This window comes from Schistocerca cancellata, chromosome 5, assembly GCF_023864275.1.
Source record: "Schistocerca cancellata isolate TAMUIC-IGC-003103 chromosome 5, iqSchCanc2.1, whole genome shotgun sequence".
Lineage (NCBI taxonomy): Eukaryota > Metazoa > Arthropoda > Insecta > Orthoptera > Acrididae > Schistocerca > Schistocerca cancellata.
This window is the reverse complement of record NC_064630.1, coordinates 1511754-1533426: the sequence shown is the minus strand read 5'-3', so window position 1 is coordinate 1533426 and position 21673 is coordinate 1511754. Positions and strand designations below refer to the sequence as shown.

Here is a 21673-nt window from a genome sequence, read left to right as displayed (position 1 = left end):
GAGTACAGACTCTTCAAATTCGGTGTCTGCTGCCTCAGTCGAGGAGAACAGTCGGCTCTGCTGATGATGACTGCATTCCCTCCGAAACGCGATGGTACACTGTAGCAAATAGGGAGTGGCGCTAGGCAAGACGTTCCACATACAACTGACGAGCAGCATCCCCACTGTGCCGAGATTCTCCGTACAATAGCATCATGACGGCGTATTCCGCAAGCGTTCAGTTCACCATAGCCAACAGCAACATTTTAAAAATGAAATGCACGCACAGCTTGCATTCAGTACAATAGTGAATGACTCCCACCGTGCAGTATAGTGGTACGGGAAACAAAGACCACAGGCACAAAAGCAAGGACAAATCTCTCTTGGACTTGTACAGTAGTGCAGTATGAACATAGACCACAAGCATAACAGCAGGGACTCTTTAGGGCAGATCACACACTGAGGTGTATGGACTTCAACATTTTGAAATAGCTGACTGTATTTTTGTTATTTCAATACGTCTTCCGCATTTCGACACTACGCCATTCTCAAAGGAAAATACTTAATGTTGTTACTTAGAGTAGAAATGCGTTAGGCGTATTGGAACAATAAAATTGTGGCCAATACACCTCAATGTGTTCAAATGCATCCAATGGCCCTTTTGTCTCACAGCGATTTTATGCAAATTATACCTCAACTTAAGTTAGTTTTAATTTAGAGCCACTTTCACTTCTTACAAATTTTATAACGGTTGTTGCAGCGTTCTGCTTCGTACGTCTACCCTGGTATTCCTGCTGTGTGTAACAGTTTTATTCTGACTAAGCTTTTTATATTAACATCTTGTTTTGACTGTTAAAGATGGGACATGATTACCGATCTCGGCGGTTGCCATCTTATTCTTGCCATCGTCAGCTGTCGTCGTCTTAGTGACCAATTTTTTGATATTTTTTTGAATCCTAGCAGTACCCCCTAATTTCGTAGCATTTTTATTTTTTATCTTTTTTACTGTCATACTTTCTGTCACGTTGACTTTTAGGCATTTGCTGAGAAAACTGATTTTTTTTTTTTTGTAGTACTATATTCAGTGACATGAAAAGGTAACACGCTCGCGTATCTAAAACAGTTTACTTCATTTCATTCCAACAACTCAGTCATTGCAGTAATCCTAGGCTTAACTTCTTCACTCACTTTCTCTAGTCCTGCTTCATGGCTCGTTTTACCTTGTCACATATTTTATTACGTCTTTCCGGCTTTCCGGAATGGGAAGGTGCGCCCTGGTCCCCGGCACAGCTGGCCAGTCTGTGGATGATTTTTACGCGGTTTTCCATCTGCCTCAGCAAATGCCGGCTGGTTCCCCTTATTCCGTCTCAGCTACACTATGTCGGCGATTGCTGCGCAAACAAGTTTCCACGTACGCATACACCACCATTACCCTACCACGCAAACATAGGGGTTACACTCATCTGGTGTGACACTGGGGGCCGAACCGCAGAATAACCCTCGTACTATCTTATACGTGTACATCGCTATTCCTGTTGTGTTTATCATTTCAACCCTAACTAAGCGTCTTACACTAACATGTTTTTGCTCTTTAAGACGACTCTATACATGAGTACCGATGCTAACAGTTGCCATCATTCTCGCGCCACGCCTCACCTCTTGTGTTATTGTTCAACTTTTAGATATATTTTAACAAATCGTCCGTACCTACTGTTTTAGTCGTATTTTTGTCTTATATCTCTCTAATCTAATGTATTCTATCACGCTGGCCTGGAGTCATTTTTGCGATTCCTCATATTTGTACTTTATTATGCACTGAAGAGCCAATGAAACGGGTACACATGCCTCATATCGTGTAGGGCCCTCGCCAGGACGCAAAAGTGCCGCAAACGACGTGGCATGGACTCGACTAATGTCTGAAGTACTGCTGGAGGGTTCAAATGGTTCAAATGGCTCTGAGCACTATGGAACAACATCTGAGGTCATCAGTCACTGCTGGAGGGAACTGACACAATGAATCCTGCAGGGCTGTCGGTAAATCCGTAAGAGCACGAGTGGAAGGAGATCGCTTCTGAACAGCACGTTGCAAGGCAACCCAAATATGCTCAATAATGGTCATGTCTGGGGCGTCTGGTGGCCAGCGGAAGTGTTTAAACTCAGAAGAGTGTTCCTGGAGCCATTCTATAGCAATTCTAGACGTGTGGGGTGTCGCATTATCCTGCTGGAATTGTGCAAGTCCCTCGGAATTTACAATGGACGTGAATGGATGCAGGTAATCAGACAGGACGCTTACGTACGAGTCATCTGTAAGAGTCGTACCTAGAGGTATCAGGGGTGTCATATCAGTCCAACTGCACACACCCCACACCATTACAGAGCCTCCTCCACCTTGAACAGTCTCCTGCTGACATGCAGGGTCCATGGATTCCATACGCTCGGTACAATTTGAAATGAGACTCTTCCGACCACGCAACATGTTTCCAGTCATCAATAGTCCAATGTCGCTCTTGACGGGCCCAGTCGAGGCGTAAAGCTTTGCGTCACGGAGTAATCAAGGGTACATGAGTGGGCCTTCTGCTCCGAAAGCCCGTATCGATGATGTTTCGTTGAATGATTCGGACGCTGACACTTGTTGATGGCCCAGAATTGAAATCTGCAGCAGTTTGCGGAAGGGTTGCACTTCTGTCACGTTGAACGATTCTCTTGAGTTGTCGCAGGTCCCCTTCTTGCAGGATCTTTTCCGGCCCCAGCGATGTCGGAGATTTGATGTTTTACGGGATTCCTGACATTCATGGCACACTCGTGAAATGGTCGTACGGGAAAAGCCCACTTCATCGGGACCTCAGAGATGCTCTGTGCCATTGCTCGTGCGCCGACTATAACACTACGTTCAAACTCAGTTAAATCTTGATAACATGCCATTGTAGCAGCAGTAACCGATCTAACAACTGCGCCAGACACCAACTGTCTTATATAGGCGTTGCCGACCGCAGCGCCGTACTGTGCTTGTTTACATATCTCTGTATTTGAATACGCATGCCTATACCAGTTTATTTGTCGCTTCAGTGTATTTATTCTTATATTAATAGTTGTTTTTTGTATCGATCTTGTGAACCACGGACGGACCAGTAAGTCCCCGTTTCCTGGTCTACTGCGGCTTCCTACTTCGGTTTCCCAACTCACTGGCTCATACGTGAGTGCTTCCGCCGCCGTGATCAGCTGGCTTCTGGGCCGTCTGCACTATTAACTTCCGTGTGGCGTCGTCCTACGCGTGAGTGTTGAGTTGTTTATTTACATTACTGCTGAGTTCATTTCTGTCCGGAAACCTCCCCAAACGCAGTTTTGTCCCAGTCCCATGCGTTTACTTGGCGTGTGCGTGCCCCCCCCCTCCCCGCCTCCAGCCCTGTGCTTGACGTAAGTATGCACCCCTCCCCTGCGCCCCCCCCCCCCCGGTCCCCCTCTCCCCCAACACTGACTGGTCCGACTGCCACACATTTATGTACCCATACTTTCCACAACTGTAGCTTCCATTTTGTCGTGTGGACCTTATAGTACTTCTACGGCAGTAGCCCCTTCATGGCACTATGGGACTCAACTGCTGTGGTCATAAGTCCCCTAGAACTGACTCGTTTCACGTCATTTCGATAAAAGAATCATTCAAATGATGTATGTAACATGTAACTAGCTACTAAGGGCAATAAACAAATTGAAACGTCCCCTTTGGAAAATTATGAATTACTGTGCTGGTAAACCTCTTACGTTATTTGATTTTCAAACAGATGAGCAAAACTTTACTTATTCTGATCAACACTAAACTGACACACAATATTTTTAGCGCAGCGCAATCTGACTTTTTTAGTGCAGGTACCAGACAAAGACCAAAGATCACTGGATTGGATTGCCCAATACGGTGCCACAGAGATGAGGAAATGGTCATCGGCAGCGGTCCCCCAGAAGGGCACTTGGCTCCACACCCACTTCAGAACAGGATTACATGCTTGGGCATTGTTTTTATGCATGACAGTCAACGGACAGCATTCTTTACTTGTCTCTTACAAATCATATCTATGGATGTCCATAGCAACTTGCTGCAATCTTCGAATGTGGTGTAGCAAGTGGCTTAACTCAACGTCTATCTCGTTCGGGATACCGATGCTGATGACAACATCATACACTTTGGTACTTCATCAGTGTGGGGATGATCATCAAAGTGCGATAAGGTACACTCACTCTCCCTACCCCTTAGGCTGGTCAGTGTGTGGGTTAGAGCAGCTGCTCTACATGCCATCATCATGATGGAGACGTAGACTCGCCACCAGTGCAGCTTCTCGGGAACTCTGATTGAAGAACTGACCCCCCACCTCTCACGAACCACGAGTTGCAGTGGCGCATATTTCCCCAACACTGTCTCACCTTAAGGAGTTTATTTGTGGTCTTCAGTTTTATCGAAGCTGACCTGCCAAGCGAGCGGCTGCAGACGGTACGCGATGTTTATTGCAGGATGATGTGAGGCCATCCCCAAAATCCAACCAAAAGCCATGTACCCTTAGTTACCAGTCGGTGGCCTGGCGTTCAGTGCACAGTGCTTTTCTCGATTCACTGACAGAGATGAGTAGTATTTGGTGCTTAACGACAAATATATGAATCACCAGATTCCATTCCATACGTATGACAGATTTTCCATTGTGTCCCTTGCCATCTTCCTATATGGATGGTCTGGAATGTGGGTCTAACGTGGTGGGTGGAGGTTGATGCATCTGATGTTGGCCCTCATTCAGTGAACGACCATAACATCAGAGACTACGACATCCCTTCCTACCTGAAATATGCATTCTATCTATGTACTAAGATGAATGCAGTTATCATTGTGCAAAAAGTATAGAAACAAAAAAGTTTTGTGTAGAGAAACATATAGAAGCATGTGCCTGTGAGCTTAAATTAAATAAAGGCACATTTATAATTGTAACTGTATATAGGTCCCCATCAGGAAATTTTCATCTATTTCTGAAAAAATTGTACTCCTTGTTGTGCTATCTGTCAGACAGGGGGAAGCAAATTATTATTTGTGGGGACTTCAATGTAGATTCTCTGAAAGAGGGTAATAGGAAAAATGACGTGGAAGTATTACTCGGTTCTTTCAATTTGACACCCGTTATTGATTTTCCTACTCGGGTGGTAAAGGATAGCAGCTCACTGATAGATAACTTCTTTATAGACCAAGGTAAGTTTAACCAGATAAATGCTCAGCCTGTTGAGAATGGTCTTTCTGATCATGGTGCACAGCTAGTTACAATATATGACATAGCTCCATTCAGCAAACTAAACAGTCCTCCAAAGTAGTACGTTCAGTCAACAATTTAACAATTGCATATTTCAGGGAAAGCCTATGGCAGTTAGACTGGGATGAGGTGTACCATGAACCTGATGCCAATGTAAAATATAATTTATTTCATGACATTTTTGTAAATGCATTTGAAAACTGCTTCCCCAAGAAAATAGTTAAATATACTCATAAGAAACCTTGTAACAAACCATGGCTTACTAAGGGTATAAAAATATCTTGTAACCGGAAAAGGGAAATGTATCTGACAGCAAGAAAGAGTAGTGGCCCAGAAACTATCAAACATTATAAAAACTACTGTGTTATATTAAGAAAAGTTATTAAAAATCCAGGAGTATGTGTATCATGTCTGAAATCAGGAACTCTGATAATAAAATTAAAACAATTTGGAATGTTATTAAAAGAGAAACAGGTCAACCAAGAGCAGAGGAAGACAGTATTACCATCAAATTGAATGAAAACTTTATGAACAAAAAGTTAGAAGTTGAAAATATTTTTAATAATCATTTTCTAAATGTTGTGGATATAGTAGGATCCAGGTGTTCATTAGAAGATGCTAGGCTGTTAATGGAAGAGGCCATACCTATGTAATTTGATACAATTGAAATCTCACCCACTTCTCCCTCTGAAATTAGGAAAATAATAAACTTGCTTAAAAGCAAAAACTCACATGGAATTGATGGCATTTCCAGCAAAATACTAAAAGCTTGTTCTCAACAGATAAGTAAGATTCTCAGCCACCTGTGTAATAGCTCTCTGGAACAGGGCATTTTCCCTGATAGACTGAAATATGCTATTGTTATACCTTTGCATAAAAAGGGGGATAGATCTGATGTCAACAATTACTGTCCAATCTCCCTTCTAACAGCTTTATCCAAAATTTTTGAGAAAATAATCTATTCAAGAGTAGCTTCACATATCTGTAAAAATGAAGTACTAACAAAATGTCAGTTTGGTTTCCAGAAAGGTTTTTCAACAGAAAATGCCATATATGCTTTCACCAGTCAAATTTTGAATGATCTGAATAACCAAACACCACCCATTGGGATTTTTTGTGATCTCTCAAAGGCTTTTGATTGTGTAAATCATGAAATTCTGCTAGACAAGCTCAAGTATTGTGGCATGAGTGGGACAGTGCACAAATGGTTTAATTCGTACCTAACTGGAAGAGTGCAGAAAGTTGAAATAAGTAGTTCTCATAACATGCAAAGATCAGCACATTCCTCAAACTGGGGAACTATCAAGAATGGGGTTCCACAAGGGTCAGTCTTGGGTCCTTTGTTGTTCTTATTATATATTAATGACTTGCCATTCTATATTCATGAAGAGGCAAAGTTAGTTCTCTTCGCTGATGATACAAGTATAGTAATCACACCTGACAAACAAGAATTAACTGATGAAATTGTCAATACTGTCTTTCAGAAAATTACTAAGTGGTTCCTTGTAAACGGACTCTCACTGAAGTTTGATAAGACACAGTACATACAGTTCCATACAGTGAATGGTATGATGCAATTAATAAATATAGACCTTAATCAGAAGCATATAGCTAAGGTAGAATATTCCAGATTTTTAGGTGTGTCCATTGATGAGAGATTAAATTGGAAGAAACACATTGATGATCTGCTGAAACGTTTGAGTTCAGCTACTTATGCAATAAGGGTCGTTGCAAATTTTGGTGATAAACATCTTAGTAAATTAGCTTACTACGCCTATTTTCACTCATTGCTTGCATATGGCATCATATTTTGGGGTAATTCATCACTGAGGAATAAAGTATTTATTGCACAAAAGCGTGTAATCAGAATAATAGCTGGAGTCCGCCCAAGATCATCCTGCAGACATTTGTTTAAGGATCTAGGGATATTCACAGTAGCTTCTCAGTATATATACTCTCTTATGAAATTTGTTATTAACAACCAAACCCAATTCAAAAGTAATAGCAGTGTGCATAACTACAATACTAGGAGAAAGGATGATCTTCACTATTCAAGATTAAATCTAACTTTGGCACAGAAAGGGGTGAATTATACTGGCACTAAAGTCTTTGGTCACTTACCAAATAGTATCAAAAGTCTGACAGATAACCAACAAATATTTAAGAGGAAATTAAAAGAATTTCTGAATGACAACTCCTTCTACTCCATAGAGGAATTTTTAGATATAAATTAAGAAAAAAAAGGAAAAAAAACAACAAAAATATTAAAAAATAAAAAAAAAAAAAAATAAAAATAAAGAAAAACAAAAAACTCAAAAAAATAAAGTTGTTATATTAACTTAAGTATGTTGTTAAATTAACCTAATTATGTCACGTATTGGAAAATTCGACTCGTTCCACATCATTACGAAATATCGTATTCATGATCCATGGAACTAGTATTAATCTAATCTAATCTGGATCAAGGGTTTGATCATACGGTATCTTCACTGGGATGGTGACTTTTTGGTCCTTCTTATTGGGACGATTCACTCGTCTCTAACACCACCTGCGCTACCTCCAATACTCTGCTAATTATATGCATAGTGTCTTCTTGGGTCTTCCACACAGTTGACACGTGTCAGGTATGAGAAGTTAACTTCACATACACGTACATTTTGGGAAAGGAACCGGAACAAGTGACAGAACCATCTGGACCCCTCCATTGTGAAGACGTACCCGGCCTCAAAGGCAGGTTGGAGGAGTCTACGGCCGTGTTGCCCGATTGTAGCGGGGGGTGTCGTGTCTAAGGGTGCCCACAGAAGGAAAGCGGGTTCCCTGCGCAGGGGGGCCCTGTGCGAGGTGGCCTCATCCAGACCCGAAAATATCCACCTCGTTATCTGCTGAGGCAGCAGTCCGTGGCAGGCGGCTGGCGGCGAGCCGGAATGTGCGAGACTTTCCTTACCCGCTTCTGGCGTCCCGGTTGACGACCCTGTGCTGAGAGAATCGAGGAGCACGGTCTGCAATCTTTCTCAATTGTTTTTCAGAAAATAATCGTTAAAAAATTCATTTTCACAGTACATATAGCTTTATATGTCAGTTTCATGGCGAAGTGCTCATAAATTGGATAATGGTGATAATTAAAGTGATATTCACACCCAAGTACGACATTGTGCAAAATTCGGAAAGCTTGCAATGGAAAACAGAGGGATCTACGATTTTGCGTTTGGTGCAATTTTTCTTTAGACGTCGCAGAAGCTCTGTATTTGTGTCCAGTCTCGATAAAATGCAATTTAGGTAGCACGTTCACTTCTGCAGCAGGCGTGCGAGGATGAAATATTCATAACGTCCCTTATATCTTCGAAACCGTTCGAGATATCGAAACGAGATTTTGATGACTGATAGCACACAACGAGAAAAGTATTTTGTCGCATAGTTGACTTACCGGAACATTCTTATCTACGTCGGTATAGCCGAAGCTACAGATTTTTTTTTTTCAATTCAACACTGTAGTTTTTAAAAAGTCATTGATAGGTAGTGAAAAGTGAATTTGCTAGTATGAAAATAAACGCAATTTCTTCTCGTATGTTGAAACAAACAGACACAATGAAGTTTTCCATAAGGTATCGAACTCTCTGGTCGCCTATTGCCTGGTTAGCAAACTTTCGCAATGGCAAGGTTGTTAGTTTGTGCAGTTTATGTTGCGTTTCGGCAAAAAAGCATAATTTAACGTGGCAGTCAGAGAAATGTACGCATTTCTTCACACTCGTCACTGATGATTCGTATCTTAACGAAAAAGTTTAAGAACTCAGATAAAAAGAAATCACCAACTCTGTTACACTTTCAGGGAAGTCTTGTAAGCCAGTGTATCTTTAAGAATGAACATCTGGGAATGAAACTTACCAAAGGAGTTTCTTTCTGTAATTCAGTTATATTTCACATATGAGAAAGCGCAGCAAACAGCGTACAATCTATCCATTCCTGTCTCTGTGCGGAGTGAGGAAGTGAATCTTCTTACTACATAAGAGAGACTGACCTTAACGAATAACTGACTAGGTTCTGCAAGTCATCAATGTGATCACAGATTCAGAGTGACGAAAGGGTTTTGTTCGGTCAGTTCTTCTCTCAAGTAAAAATGTAGCATTGGTTTATTAGAAATGACAAATCTGATGCATGTGTAACAGCGGCTAACTAGGTTACAAAAATATGATAATCGTTACCTTAAAAACCGGTTGAGACTATTCCTTAAGGTTAAAATAGATTACAAATTCACGTAATCCACCTCTAACACATCAAAAGACAATTAAGGTGAAGAACATCACCACTTTAATCTGAATTGGGGTAGGAACTAAAAAAAAAGATGGGTACGCTACTTGTTGCGAATTATATCCCTGTTTCGCAGATGAAGAACAAGGAGAAAACCGTTTTCGTAAGTTTCTATTGCCAGAATTGCAACAGAAGTGACGAGCTATCTTTGTCATCATTGTTAAGCTTTTCTCATTTAAAAAGGATCATCAGTTATGAGTAACGGCTACCTTTCTCTTGTTGTTGTTGTCTTCAGTCCTGAGACTGGTTTGATGCAGGTCTCCATGCTACTCTATCCCGTGCAAGCTTCTTCATCTCCCAGTACTTACTGCAACCTACATTCTTCTGAATCTGCTTAGTGTATTCATCTCTTGGTCTCCCTCTATGATTTTTACCCTCCAAGCTGCCCTCCAATGCTAAATTTGTCATCTTTTGATGCCTCAGAACATGTCCTACCAACCTGTCCCTTCTACTTGTCAAGTTGTGCCACAAACTCCTCTTCTCCCCAATTCTATTCAATACCTCCTCATTATTTATGTGATCTACCTATCTAATCTTCAGCATTCTTCTGTAGCACCACATTTCGAAAGCTTCTATTCTCTTCTTGTCCAAACTATTTATCGTCCATTTTTCACTTCCATAAATGGCTACACTCCATACAAATACTTTCAGAAACGACTTCCTAACGCTTATATCTATACTCGATGTTAACAAATTTCTCTTCTTCAGAAACGCTTTCCTCATCTTCTCTTATTGGAAGCTTTAATTTTGCTTCTTTTACCATAATAGAGAATCATTTGGACAAACTTGCCTTGTAGTAGCTTGTGCGGCATAATCTTGAAATGGAGTGTCTTGTTAAACAAACAATTGGCGATCAGAGAGGTCAATACCTTACGGAAAAACTCATTGTGTCCGTTTGCTGTGACATACAAGAAGAACTTGCCCGTTTATTTTCATAGCAGCAAATTCTCTTTTCATTAACTGTCAATGACCTTTAAAAAAACTACAGTACTAGATTGAAAAAAATTAAATAAAAATTATAGCTTCGGCTGTATAGATGTAGATAGGGAAGTTCCGTATCTTATCCATATGGAAAAATGCTCTCCTCATCGTGTGCTATTATTTACCAAAATCTCGTTTCCATATCTCGAATGGTTTAGGAGATATGATGATGTTATGCATATTTCATTCTCTCACGGATGCAGTTTGTAGCGAGACCGGAGACATAGACCTCTTCCCCAGCGAAAGAATAATTCAGTATGTTAGCTAAATTTCATTCGCAGGCACATACGGTGTAATTTGCACCAAATGGAAAATCATAGCGACCCATATTTTTCATTGCAAACGTTTTCGAATTCGGCGAAGCGCCATACTTAAATGCAATAATCATAATAAGTATGACCATTGGCGAGATGTTGGGCACTTCATCACGAACAGGTACGTAAAGCTATACGTAAAGTAAAAATAAAACTTTTCAGGTCAATAGTTCCTCTAACAGCGTATGAGAAAGACTACAGAACTAACGGAGAGCGCATGACGTTCTGCCCGTAACGGCACTGGTGCACGACGAACCGGCGTCCTCTGTGTGCACCCCTAGGCACCTGTAGCTGCTCCGTGTAGCGTAGCGAGTCGCCACGCTGACTGCCGGCTTCCTTTCTGTTCTTACACTAACAAGGGGAGGCCGCCAATTGTGAAATTCAGATTCGATTCATACTGCGCATAATAAAAGCTCATGGCCAGAGGTGTAATGTGGCAAAGCACCAAGATGCACTTCTCAGCCGTTGTCGAGAAAATCGACAGTTAAAAGAAACCGTTGCGGTGAAATACTCACTACGCTTATTAGTTTTCTACAGCGTCGTGGCGCAGTGGTAAGCGCTCGGATTCGTAATCCGAAGGTCCCCGGATCGAATCGCGCACCGTGCAACTTTTTTTTATTATTTGTTTTTTTTTGTAATTCAAATGTATATACACACACACGAAATATATTCAATCCATCGTCCACCAACAATTGTCTTCTCCGATTTTTGCCGATATGATGCGATACGCGTGGTATGCATCAAACCTAACGAACGATAGAACAATTTTTCAGAATGTCAATCACGTGTGTTTCCGAACAGATAATTTAAGAAACAATTGTTCTCGTAAAAATGCATCGTTTATCAGATGTGCTCGATGTCGTGCTGTTTTCTGCTCTCCATGTTTCTATGATAACTATCACTCTGGTTCGTGCGATACTCCAGCTACTTCTGGTCACTAATTGTTAATTATGTGCGAGTGTATACCGAACTTATCAATAAATTGTATCCACTTGAGTATTATTTGTGATATTGTGTTTTATTTCAAGTATTATTTTTCCACGGCAAACGACTTTCAACAACTTATTATATTGCAACTGATTGCCGTGTGTGTGTGTGTGTGTGTGTGTGTGTATACATTTGAATTACAAAAAGACAAATAATTAAAAAAAAGTTGCATGGCGCGAGATTCGATCCGGCAACCTTCGGAATACGAACTCGAGCGCTTACCGCCTTGCCACGATGCTGTAGGAAACTATTAATCGTACAGAGTATTTCACCTAACCGTTTCTTTTAACTGTCGACTTTCTCGACAACGGCTGAGAAGTGCATCTTGGTGCTTTGCCACATTACACCTCTGGCCATGAGCTTTTATTATGCGCAGTTTGAATCGAATCTGAATTTCACAATTGGCGGCCTCCCCTTGTAAGCCTGATTCCACCGGAAGGCCGGTCTTTACATTATATTTATACCTTAATATTTTGTTCTTTAGTTACTTTCTTTACCCATAGAACGCCACCGTTGTACGAATAAAGCTGTGTCATTTAGCTCACCTTCCTGTTCAAAAAAAGAAAAAGAAAAGAAAAAAAAGTGGTGCAGGGGCATCGCATTAGCTTCATATTACAGTTTTATACTGATGTGGAATCGAGTCTCTCCACTGACAACTTTTTTTTATTTTCGTTCGTTAATTTTATATAATATGTCTGTGATATTTTTGTATTTTACCTGCCGTGTAGCATTGTTAAGCCTAGAAAGACAGATTAATGAATTACCTGAATAAATAAAATCTTTTAAGCACATCACAGTTTGGTTTCCGAAGTGGCAAAAATACGGAGTCAGCCATAGTAGAATTCACGGAACAAATGCGTAAAATCTGGACACAATTTTCAAACTCCAGAAAAGAGCCATAACAATAGTAGTCGAGCTCATTGTAATGAGCTGTTCAAAACATTGGGGATTTTAACTGCTCCGTGAGAATACATTTACCAGTCATTGTACACATCAAAAATAGCATCGGTAATTACTCCACAAACAGCTCTGTCCATGGCCGTGGAACAAGAGTTAGACTCAACTTACATTTACCAAGAAAAAATAAACATGACACTCAAAACAGCATTTTCTACCAATAAATAATACTGTACGATAAATTACCAAAAGAGATTAAAGAAATTGCAAAAATACACTTATTTTGAAAGGCAGCTAAAAAAGTATCTATTATGCAATACATTTTATACATTGAAGGATTACTTAGATAAAACAGAGTAGGGGTTTGGTAAAAAGAATGTTATACAAATAAATAATAATAACGATTACACAACATCCAATATTGCACATAACACCTTCACATTATGTTTTTTTTTTCGTTTTCTAGAAAAACTTACCCCCAAGCTATGCAAAGCACAATACTAGCACCTCTTCCTATTTCTGAGCTCAACATCTCACTCATTATAGACGAATGCTCACTCAGTTCTTCAGGATAGCAAATGGGAGGTTGAGGTACCGAAAATGGCCCAGAGATGACCAGTGTGTGTGCGTGTTTGTGTGTGTAGTGAGTGAATTGCTATGAAACGATGTGTGTATCGTGCGTGCAGGGACTGATAGTGAGATATGAGTGAACAGTGCGGCATTACATTATTTAATAAGTTGTTTATAAAAAATGTATTGTATAGCATGAGTAAACCTAATGATGGTGGAAATCTGTACATGTATGTGTATACGAATTAGCTTATTGTAAATTGGTCTAAACTCGTTAATACTTTGACACGTCCTATTGCCTTCTAAAAAGAGATGTACGGATGGATAAGGCTACTACTACTACATAAAAGCCACATGTTGCTAGGTCAGGCGAATAAAGTGGGTCGGCTAACACTAGAATGCTCCCCCCCCCCCCCCCCCCACTAGAAACCTGTATGAGCCAGTGCGCATCTTCATGCAGAACCTGTGAGTTGTTCTTCAACAGTTTGGGTCGTTTTTTCTTATTTGCTCATGGAGTTGAGCAAGAACCTCAAGATAATTATATTGATTAATACTTTGACCTTCAGGAACCAAGTGATGATACACAACTCCATGCCTGAATCTTGGTTTGCTAATTCGAGCTTTTTTGCCCTCGGTGAAGCTGGACGGTCCCAGTACATGAATTGGCGCTTAGTTTCTGCATCATAAGTGATACACCAACATTCGTCACATGTTATTAAACTTTCAAAAAAATTAAAATCATTTTAAGTGGTGTTCAAAGTACGAATCGCAGTGCCCTTGTTGTTAAGAAGAACGATGCTATGCTCCTTCGGACACGCATTCATGTTCGAAGGAAAGTCGCATCGTTCTCCTTAACAACACGGGCACTGTAGCGCTGTATGTATCCGCCGATACCAGGCAGCTACTTTCAGTTAAAAATGTACTGCACTGCATGGAAATTACACTACTGGCCATTAAAATTGCTACACCACGGAGATGACGTGCTACAGACACGAAATTTAACCGACAGGAAGAAGATGCTCTGATATGCAAATGATTAGCTTTTCAGACCATTCACACAAGATTGGCGCCGGTGGCGACACCTACAACGTGCTCACATGAGGAAAGTTTCCAACCGATTTCTCATACACAAACAGCAGTTGACCGGCGTTGCTGGTGAAACGTTGTTGTGATGCCTCGTATAAGGAGGAGAAACGCGTACCATCACATTTCCGACTTTGATAAAGGTCGGGTTGTAGCCTATCGCGATTGCGGTTTATCGTATCGCGACATTGCTGCTCGCGATGGTCGAGATCCAATGACTGTTAGCAGAATATGGAATCGGTGGGTTCAGGAGGGTATTACGGAACGCCGTGCTGGATCCCACTAGTAGTCGATATGACAGGCATCTTATCCAGATGGCTGTAAGGGATCGTACAGCCACGTCTCGATCCCAGAATCAACAGATGGGGACGTTTGCAAGACAACAACCATCTGCACGAACAGTTCCACGACATTTGCAGCAGCATGAACTATCAGCTCGGAGACCATGGCTGCGGTTACCCTTGACGCTGCATCACAGACAGGAGCGCCTTCGATGGTGTACTGAACGACGAACCTGGGTGCACGAATGCCAAAACATCATTTTTTCGGATGAATACAGGTTCTGTTTACAGCATCATGATGGTCGTATCCGTGTTTGGCGAAATCGCGATGAACGCACATTGGAAGCGTGTATTCGTCATCGCCATAGTGGCGTAACAGCCGGCGTGATGGTATGGGGTGCCATTGGTTACACGTCTCGCTCACCTGTTGTTCGCATTGACGGCACTTTGAACAGTGGACGTTACATTTCAGATGTATTATGACCCGTGGCTCCACCCTTCATTCGATCCCTGCGAAACCCTACATTTCAGCATGATAATGCACGAGCGCATGTTGCAGGTCCTGTACGGGCCTTTCTCGATGCAGAAAATGTTCGACTGCCCCCTGGCCAGCACATTCTCCAGATCTCTCACCAATTTAAAACGTCTGGTCAATGGTGGCCGAGCAACTGACTCGTCGCAATACGCCAGTCACTATTCTTGATGAACTGTGGTATCCAGTTGAAGCTGCATGGGCAGCTGTACCTGTACACGCCATCCAAGCTCTGTTTGACTCAATGTCCAGACGTATCAAGGCCGTTATTGCGGCCAGAGGTGATTGTTCTGGGTGCGTGTTTCTCAGGATCTATGCACCCAAACTGCGTGAAAATGTGATCATATGTCAGTTCTAGTATAATATATTTGTCCAATGAATACCCGTTTATCATCTGCATTTCTTCTTGGTGTAGCAATTTTAATGGCCAGTAGTGTACATAACGTTTGAAGGTGTACAGGGTGTGACGCAGGATCGAGGAAGTGTCGAAGTTTGGGTACAAAGCAGAAAACACGATCGCTCGCGTAAAGTGGGGAATCCGGGTTCGAGTCCCGATACGGAACAAATTTTCACTATCGTCATTGCCTCATATATGCGAGAGCTATTCGTTTGGGCAACTGTGAGTACATTTCAGGTATTCGGTATAGTGTCAGTACAAACATTTTCACGAGCTTCTGTCTGTTCGATTGTGAGAATTTTCCACAACAGTTCGCATTCACTTTTTTCACGTTAAACTGGCTATGTACAATTTGCTAACGCATTCTTTGTCTATTCTTACAGTTTCACCCACCGATCGAATACTCAGTCGTCGGTCGAATCGAATCAGATTACCAACTTTGTAGATATTTTCATCAGTTTCTGATGTTGAACGTCGTCCCGGGCGTGAGTCGTCCTCAATGTCTTCTCGGCCGTCTTGGAAAGTCTTGAACCACTCAGAGAGCCGCGTACGTTATAAACATTTGTTCGACCAAAAGACAGTTTTCAGTAGCTGTTTTTTCGAGATTCTTATGAAACTTAACGACAATTTGTTTCTGTACAATTACAGTTACCGTTTTTTCTACAAAAAATAACAACTTTTAAACAAATGAAGGCAACGGCAACACTGATTGCTCTACAGACATCAGAGATACCATATTAGAGTGGGAAGGCTTTACGCTTCACAGCTGTTGGTCGTTCATGTTTGGTGCATGCGTACTTACTCTGTGACAGCATCTGTTTCGTTATTTTATAGCCATACTTCGTATTCACCTCGCCCACACACCTTTTCTTGCACTTCCGAGCCAATGATTGCAAACAAGCGGCACTAACGAAGTTACTGAACTCAGATCGGACCTTCTTCAGCTGCACATCTCTTCCTTCTTCAGCAGAAAACCACAACCCACACTAGCTGTCTTCGACATCCTGTCACAATTAACAAATCCTTAAATATGTCACATGCTTAAAACAAACAGTTACTCAGAAAATGTGTAGCCTATGACTTACATCTACATGTCTGTTCCACAGACCACTTGACGATGCTAACCGGATAGTATTTCTGGCACTGCTGTCGTTTTCCATTTCTGTGTTGCATCCGTGATAAACTTCCGTATCAGTTCTAATCTGTCTGCTTTCTTCGACCTCCTCATTTCGCAGACGCCTGTCTTGTAGCGACCCCCACTGGAGCTTATCGAACATTTCCGTAACGCTGTCGCGGTGACTAAAGGACCCCGTGACGAAAGGCGCTGCTCTGCGCTGCACCTTCCCTCTCTCTTCTGTTAATCCTTAATCCAACCTAGTAAGTGTACCAGCCTGATGAACAGTACTCAAGACCCAGTCTTAGACGTCTTCTGTGAGTCATTTCTTTTGTGGAACAATTACGTTTATTTGAGATTCTGTCATTTGATTACAGACTGGCGTTTGCTTTTCCTAGCGTTTTTTGGTGTGCTCATTCCACTTTACGTTGCTTCGGATGGTTATTCCCAAATACTTTACTATCGTGGATGTATCCAGTGTTTTTTTCAGTAGTATTGTAATCCGAATATTAGTGAATCTCCTCACCTAGTTGTGCACAGTACGTTAAATTTATTTACGGTCAACTGTCAGTCTCTACTGCACTCCTGAAGTTGCCTTTACGCCCGTCGATTCCGTCTTGTGAAGAACAACGTATTGAGTTCTACCTGCTAGAAGGTGACAAATATTGTTCGATTATCGATATGCTCGTATTTTGTTCACTAATCGATAGTCCTGAACAGTGTCGAATGCCTTCCGGAAGTCAAGGAACACAGCGTCAATCTGACGACGTTTGTACGCAGCGCTCTGAATTTCATGGAAGTGCAGAGCGAGCTGCGTTTCGCAAGATCTCTCTTTATGGAATCCATGTCGATTTTTATAGATGAGGCCTTCGATCTCTAGAAAGGTTACAATGCGTGAGCATAGAATATAGTCCACAACTACACATCAGTGATATAAACCTGTAAGTATGAGCAATCTCAGCGAGGATCGGTCTCGAAAAAGAAAATGACTTCACTTTTACCAATCGCGATCTTGGATAAATTACTGTTACAAGAGCGTAATCTCTCTAGGATCTCACAAATATCTGTTTACATCCAGATATCTTCCACTTTGGAGCGGTTTTAGTTGTAAGCCAATTACTTATGTAATCTCCAGTGCCACACGGCAGGTACAAATGTGTACAGCTTGCAGTTTTCAGCAACTATGAGAAAATTTTTATGACATAATAGAGAGATAATGAAGGTTGTGTGTATCAGTATATGTCGCTCATCTTTGAAATGCAGAGAATCAAAGATTTTTTTATGTACCTTGGAAATCCACTCTAAGGCAAAAAAAATGCTCATCACGAAGGAATTATCCGAATGAGACGAAAATCGGTAGATAGGATGCACATGTACAGACAAAGAAATAATTACCAGTTCAGAAAAATTTGTAGATTTATGTAGGAGAAAGAGGCTTAAAATTCGTCAAGTCAATAACGCATTGGTCCACCTGTGGCCCTTATTCAAGCATTTATTAGGCTTTGCATTGATTGATTGATGTTGGATGTCTTCCCGAGAGATAGCTTGTCAAATTCTGTCCAATAAGCGAGTTAGATCGTCAAAATCGCAAGGTGGCGGGAGGGCGCTGCCCTTAATGCTCCAAGAGTCCCCAATTAGGAAGAGATCTGCCAATCTTGCTGCCCGAAGTAGGGCACGAAGACTAACAGCACAAACTCTTGCCGTGTGCGAATGGGTGTTGCCTTCCTGAAATGTAAGTCCAGGATGGCTTGGCATGAGGGGCAACAAAACGGAGCGTAAAGTGTCATCTACGTACTGCTGTGCCGCAAGTCCGCCGCGGGTGACGACAAGTGGGAGTTCTGCTGTGAAAAGAAGTGGCGTCGCAGACCACCACTGCCTGTTTTCGGTCCATTTGGAGGGCGACAGTCACGTCGCTCTGCCGCTGATGTCTGGGGCGTCTTTGCTGGCCACTGGGGGCTCAGTTCTGACAGGGAATCACCACTGAAGGCGATTCTCCGCCAGTCAATGAAATTACAGGCCGGATGTGTACGACACCACTCTAAATGGGGCATACTGGTGTACAGAGGTCATGGGCTGCCGAGGCCTCAGCCCCCTCCTGCGAGCCGCCCTTCCATTAGCGGTCCCTGCCGTCACTAGAGCGCCAGTTGCACGTCGGATCGATGATAATGATGAATCCGGGGCTATGAGTACTTCTTTGACGTTCCTCTGTCCTCTCGTTCTGTCTTTTCTCTAGCCCGGCCGGTTCCTTCTTGACGTTATGTTCGGCCACAGTGCACTCACTCCAGCCAGTGTCCAGCCAGTGGCATCGCTCTCACTCAAATGTCGAGCGATCCGCTGATGACGTGAACCGGCTTCTTTGAGCCCAGTTACAAGTCCGCCTGTCTCAAACGCTGACATCAGCGTACACTGTTAACGCGCCAGTCTCCGAGACACAGTTACTGCCCGACTCATTACGCGGAATGAAATTCGCGAACACTTTACATCCTGGTATCTCGTGTCCCCTGCCTACTGTCCCAGGCAGCTGACCGGTGGAATTCTTCAGCTGCATCACACTTTCAGCCATCGGCGACTGAAGTTCACAGTTTTGCATTTACCGTCCATACCTGTGCGAATATCAATTTGGGACCAATTCGTGCAACCCCTTCGTGATGCGCGACTTTTTATTTCGTACAGTGTTTCTGCTGTTCAAAGTAAACGGGCCAGTTGTGGCGTTAAGCGTTTGCAATAGAACTGAATACCACTTCGTCACATATTTAATGTATTTTTGCCACAGTGCTTAAGTTTGAAAGTATTTACGAGATTGGTACGGAAGCTAAGGGGGCAGCGACATTTCGAGGGCCCGGCATTTATTTCCGAATGCTTTAATATAAAACATTCTCCCCTGACGCAGGTCTCAGCGATGAGGACGTGGCCGCACAGGCGATTCTCTTCTTCTTCGCCGGATTCGAGTCAGTAGCGACGCTGCTGACGTTCTGCAGCTACCTGCTGGCCACGCACGAGGACGTGCAGAGGCGGCTGCAGAGGGAGGTGGACGAGGTCGTGCAGAAGAGCGGGGGGCAGCCCAGCTACGAGCAGGTCACGGGCTGCCAGTACCTCGACATGGTGCTCTCTGGTGCGTGCTCTCACGTTCTTGGATTTATGAAAGTTTTTGCCAGAAATGCTCTGATTAGCACTTTTCAGAAAACAAAGAATTTCACATCCGTCGATGCTATGTAATTGTTATTACTGCTCTTGCTAATCACTAGCGTCCTACTGTTGCTCAAAAGCCTCTCTGAATTCCCACCATTGGTCTCTCCTGTGTGGTTTGATTGGGCAGCTGTTCAGCCCATCTGTCTTCCCCTCCTCCTTTTCCCTTCTACAGGACTCCATGCTGTCGTTATTCTGCTCCATTTGTCAACCTGTTTGACTGACCTCTCCACTTCCTTTTAACTATCTGGTTCACGTCAAGGAGTCTTTCATACCGTTTTTATTTTGTATGAATTTACTTTATGAATCTACCTTTTATTTTTACACTTGGCCTACTGATTGCCGTCTCCGTGCATGTCACTCTGATTTTGTTTTCTATTTGTGTGTAATCCCAACGTCTTTTATACAAAACCACAAGCGCCAGTGCCTTCTCTAAAGCCAGGCTCCAAAACTGATATGCATAACTTTGGTAAAGCAACATCCTGTGTTTGACTCCTCTTTACTTGTTCATTCCCTTGCCTATACTCTGTTCATCATAAGAATAAACCTGATGTAAACATTACGCCATGTATTCTTATGCACTTGGTTGAATCTCATTGGATTTCGTTTCACTTGAAGCGGAAGCCAAGCTGTGACCAGTACAGTCAAGTAGGACCATAAGGATTCGTTTTATGCTGTGTCCCACGCACGTAGGCCGAGTGATAATGCGGCACAATCAGCTTTGCCGTCGCATTAAAGTTGCACACCACTCCCCAACCAGCTGTCCAAATAACCTGACATGATATGAGCAGTTGCAGTTCAGACGTAAAAATAGAAGAGCAGAGAAACAAGTGTAGCTTCGAATGTCATTTAACTCTTAAGGAGAATGAAATTACATTCCCAGAAACTCCAGCACTACAGCGCGCTTCTTAGGTGACCAGACGGAAAGCATAAAATGCATTCGTTATCACCTGACATAGTATTCTAATTACAAACAAGAGTGATGAAAATTTCCAGCTTAAACATAGGGCAATTTTTCTGAGAGAGCTGTGTTTAATGCAAAAGCATACTGCAGGGATTTCACCGTACTGTCGAATACTGAAGCCATTGAAGTTTTAATCGCAGTCAGTCGTCTGACAATCTCTTATCTCCTGCCTTATCCGAATCCGAGCATTACATTTCAGTTCTGGAAGTGTCGCCTGCTACGTTGATAACGAGCCACGAAGCCAACCAGGCCCCGCATTATCTCTGCTTCTTTTATAAAGAGCCGTTCTATATCCAGCCAGCGTTCGCCACTGACACGTGAAAAAGCTGCGTGCGTTAGTTCCAGTACATCTGGCAGTTTAACAGTCTTGTTACTTCTCGGTCCAGATCCCGCAACTTAGCTCCAGATGAGTTCCATTGGGTTCATAATGTAATGGTGCAGTAGAAAATTTAAGAAATGCAGCATCTGAATGACGTGCACTATGATGTGAAAATTATTGTTTCTCATGTGGCTACGATTACGATAGTTATCTACCTCTGTGGCATAAAACGATGGACGCATTACAAATAAAGAGGATTTGGTTTTTCATTTTTGCCTTAAAAACTGTTACGTTTCCTTCACTTAAGCAACTGTTATGAACAGTCTTTCATAAAACATCTATAATTAAGAATTTGTATTTGAGATGAAAACAGGAATTTCGCGTCCAATATGTAATTTGGGAACAAGAAGATGTGCTTTATTCATAAAAAATGGTGATGAGTTTTATAAGTACGAGATGTAGGTGTTTCAAATTGAACGAGGAAA

General features: G+C 42.2%; 1 protein-coding gene across 2 annotated transcripts in view; it reads left to right on the top strand.

Moving 5' to 3' along the window:
• The window catches only part of LOC126188111 (cytochrome P450 9e2-like), a 68974-nt gene that overhangs the window by 33822 nt on the left and 13479 nt on the right, over positions 1–21673 (top strand). For both annotated transcript variants that reach the window (XM_049929579.1, XM_049929578.1), the window contains one exon: positions 19610–19831. In XM_049929579.1, coding sequence (XP_049785536.1) covers positions 19610–19831 — 222 coding nt within the window. The remainder of the gene's footprint in view (positions 1–19609; positions 19832–21673) is intronic.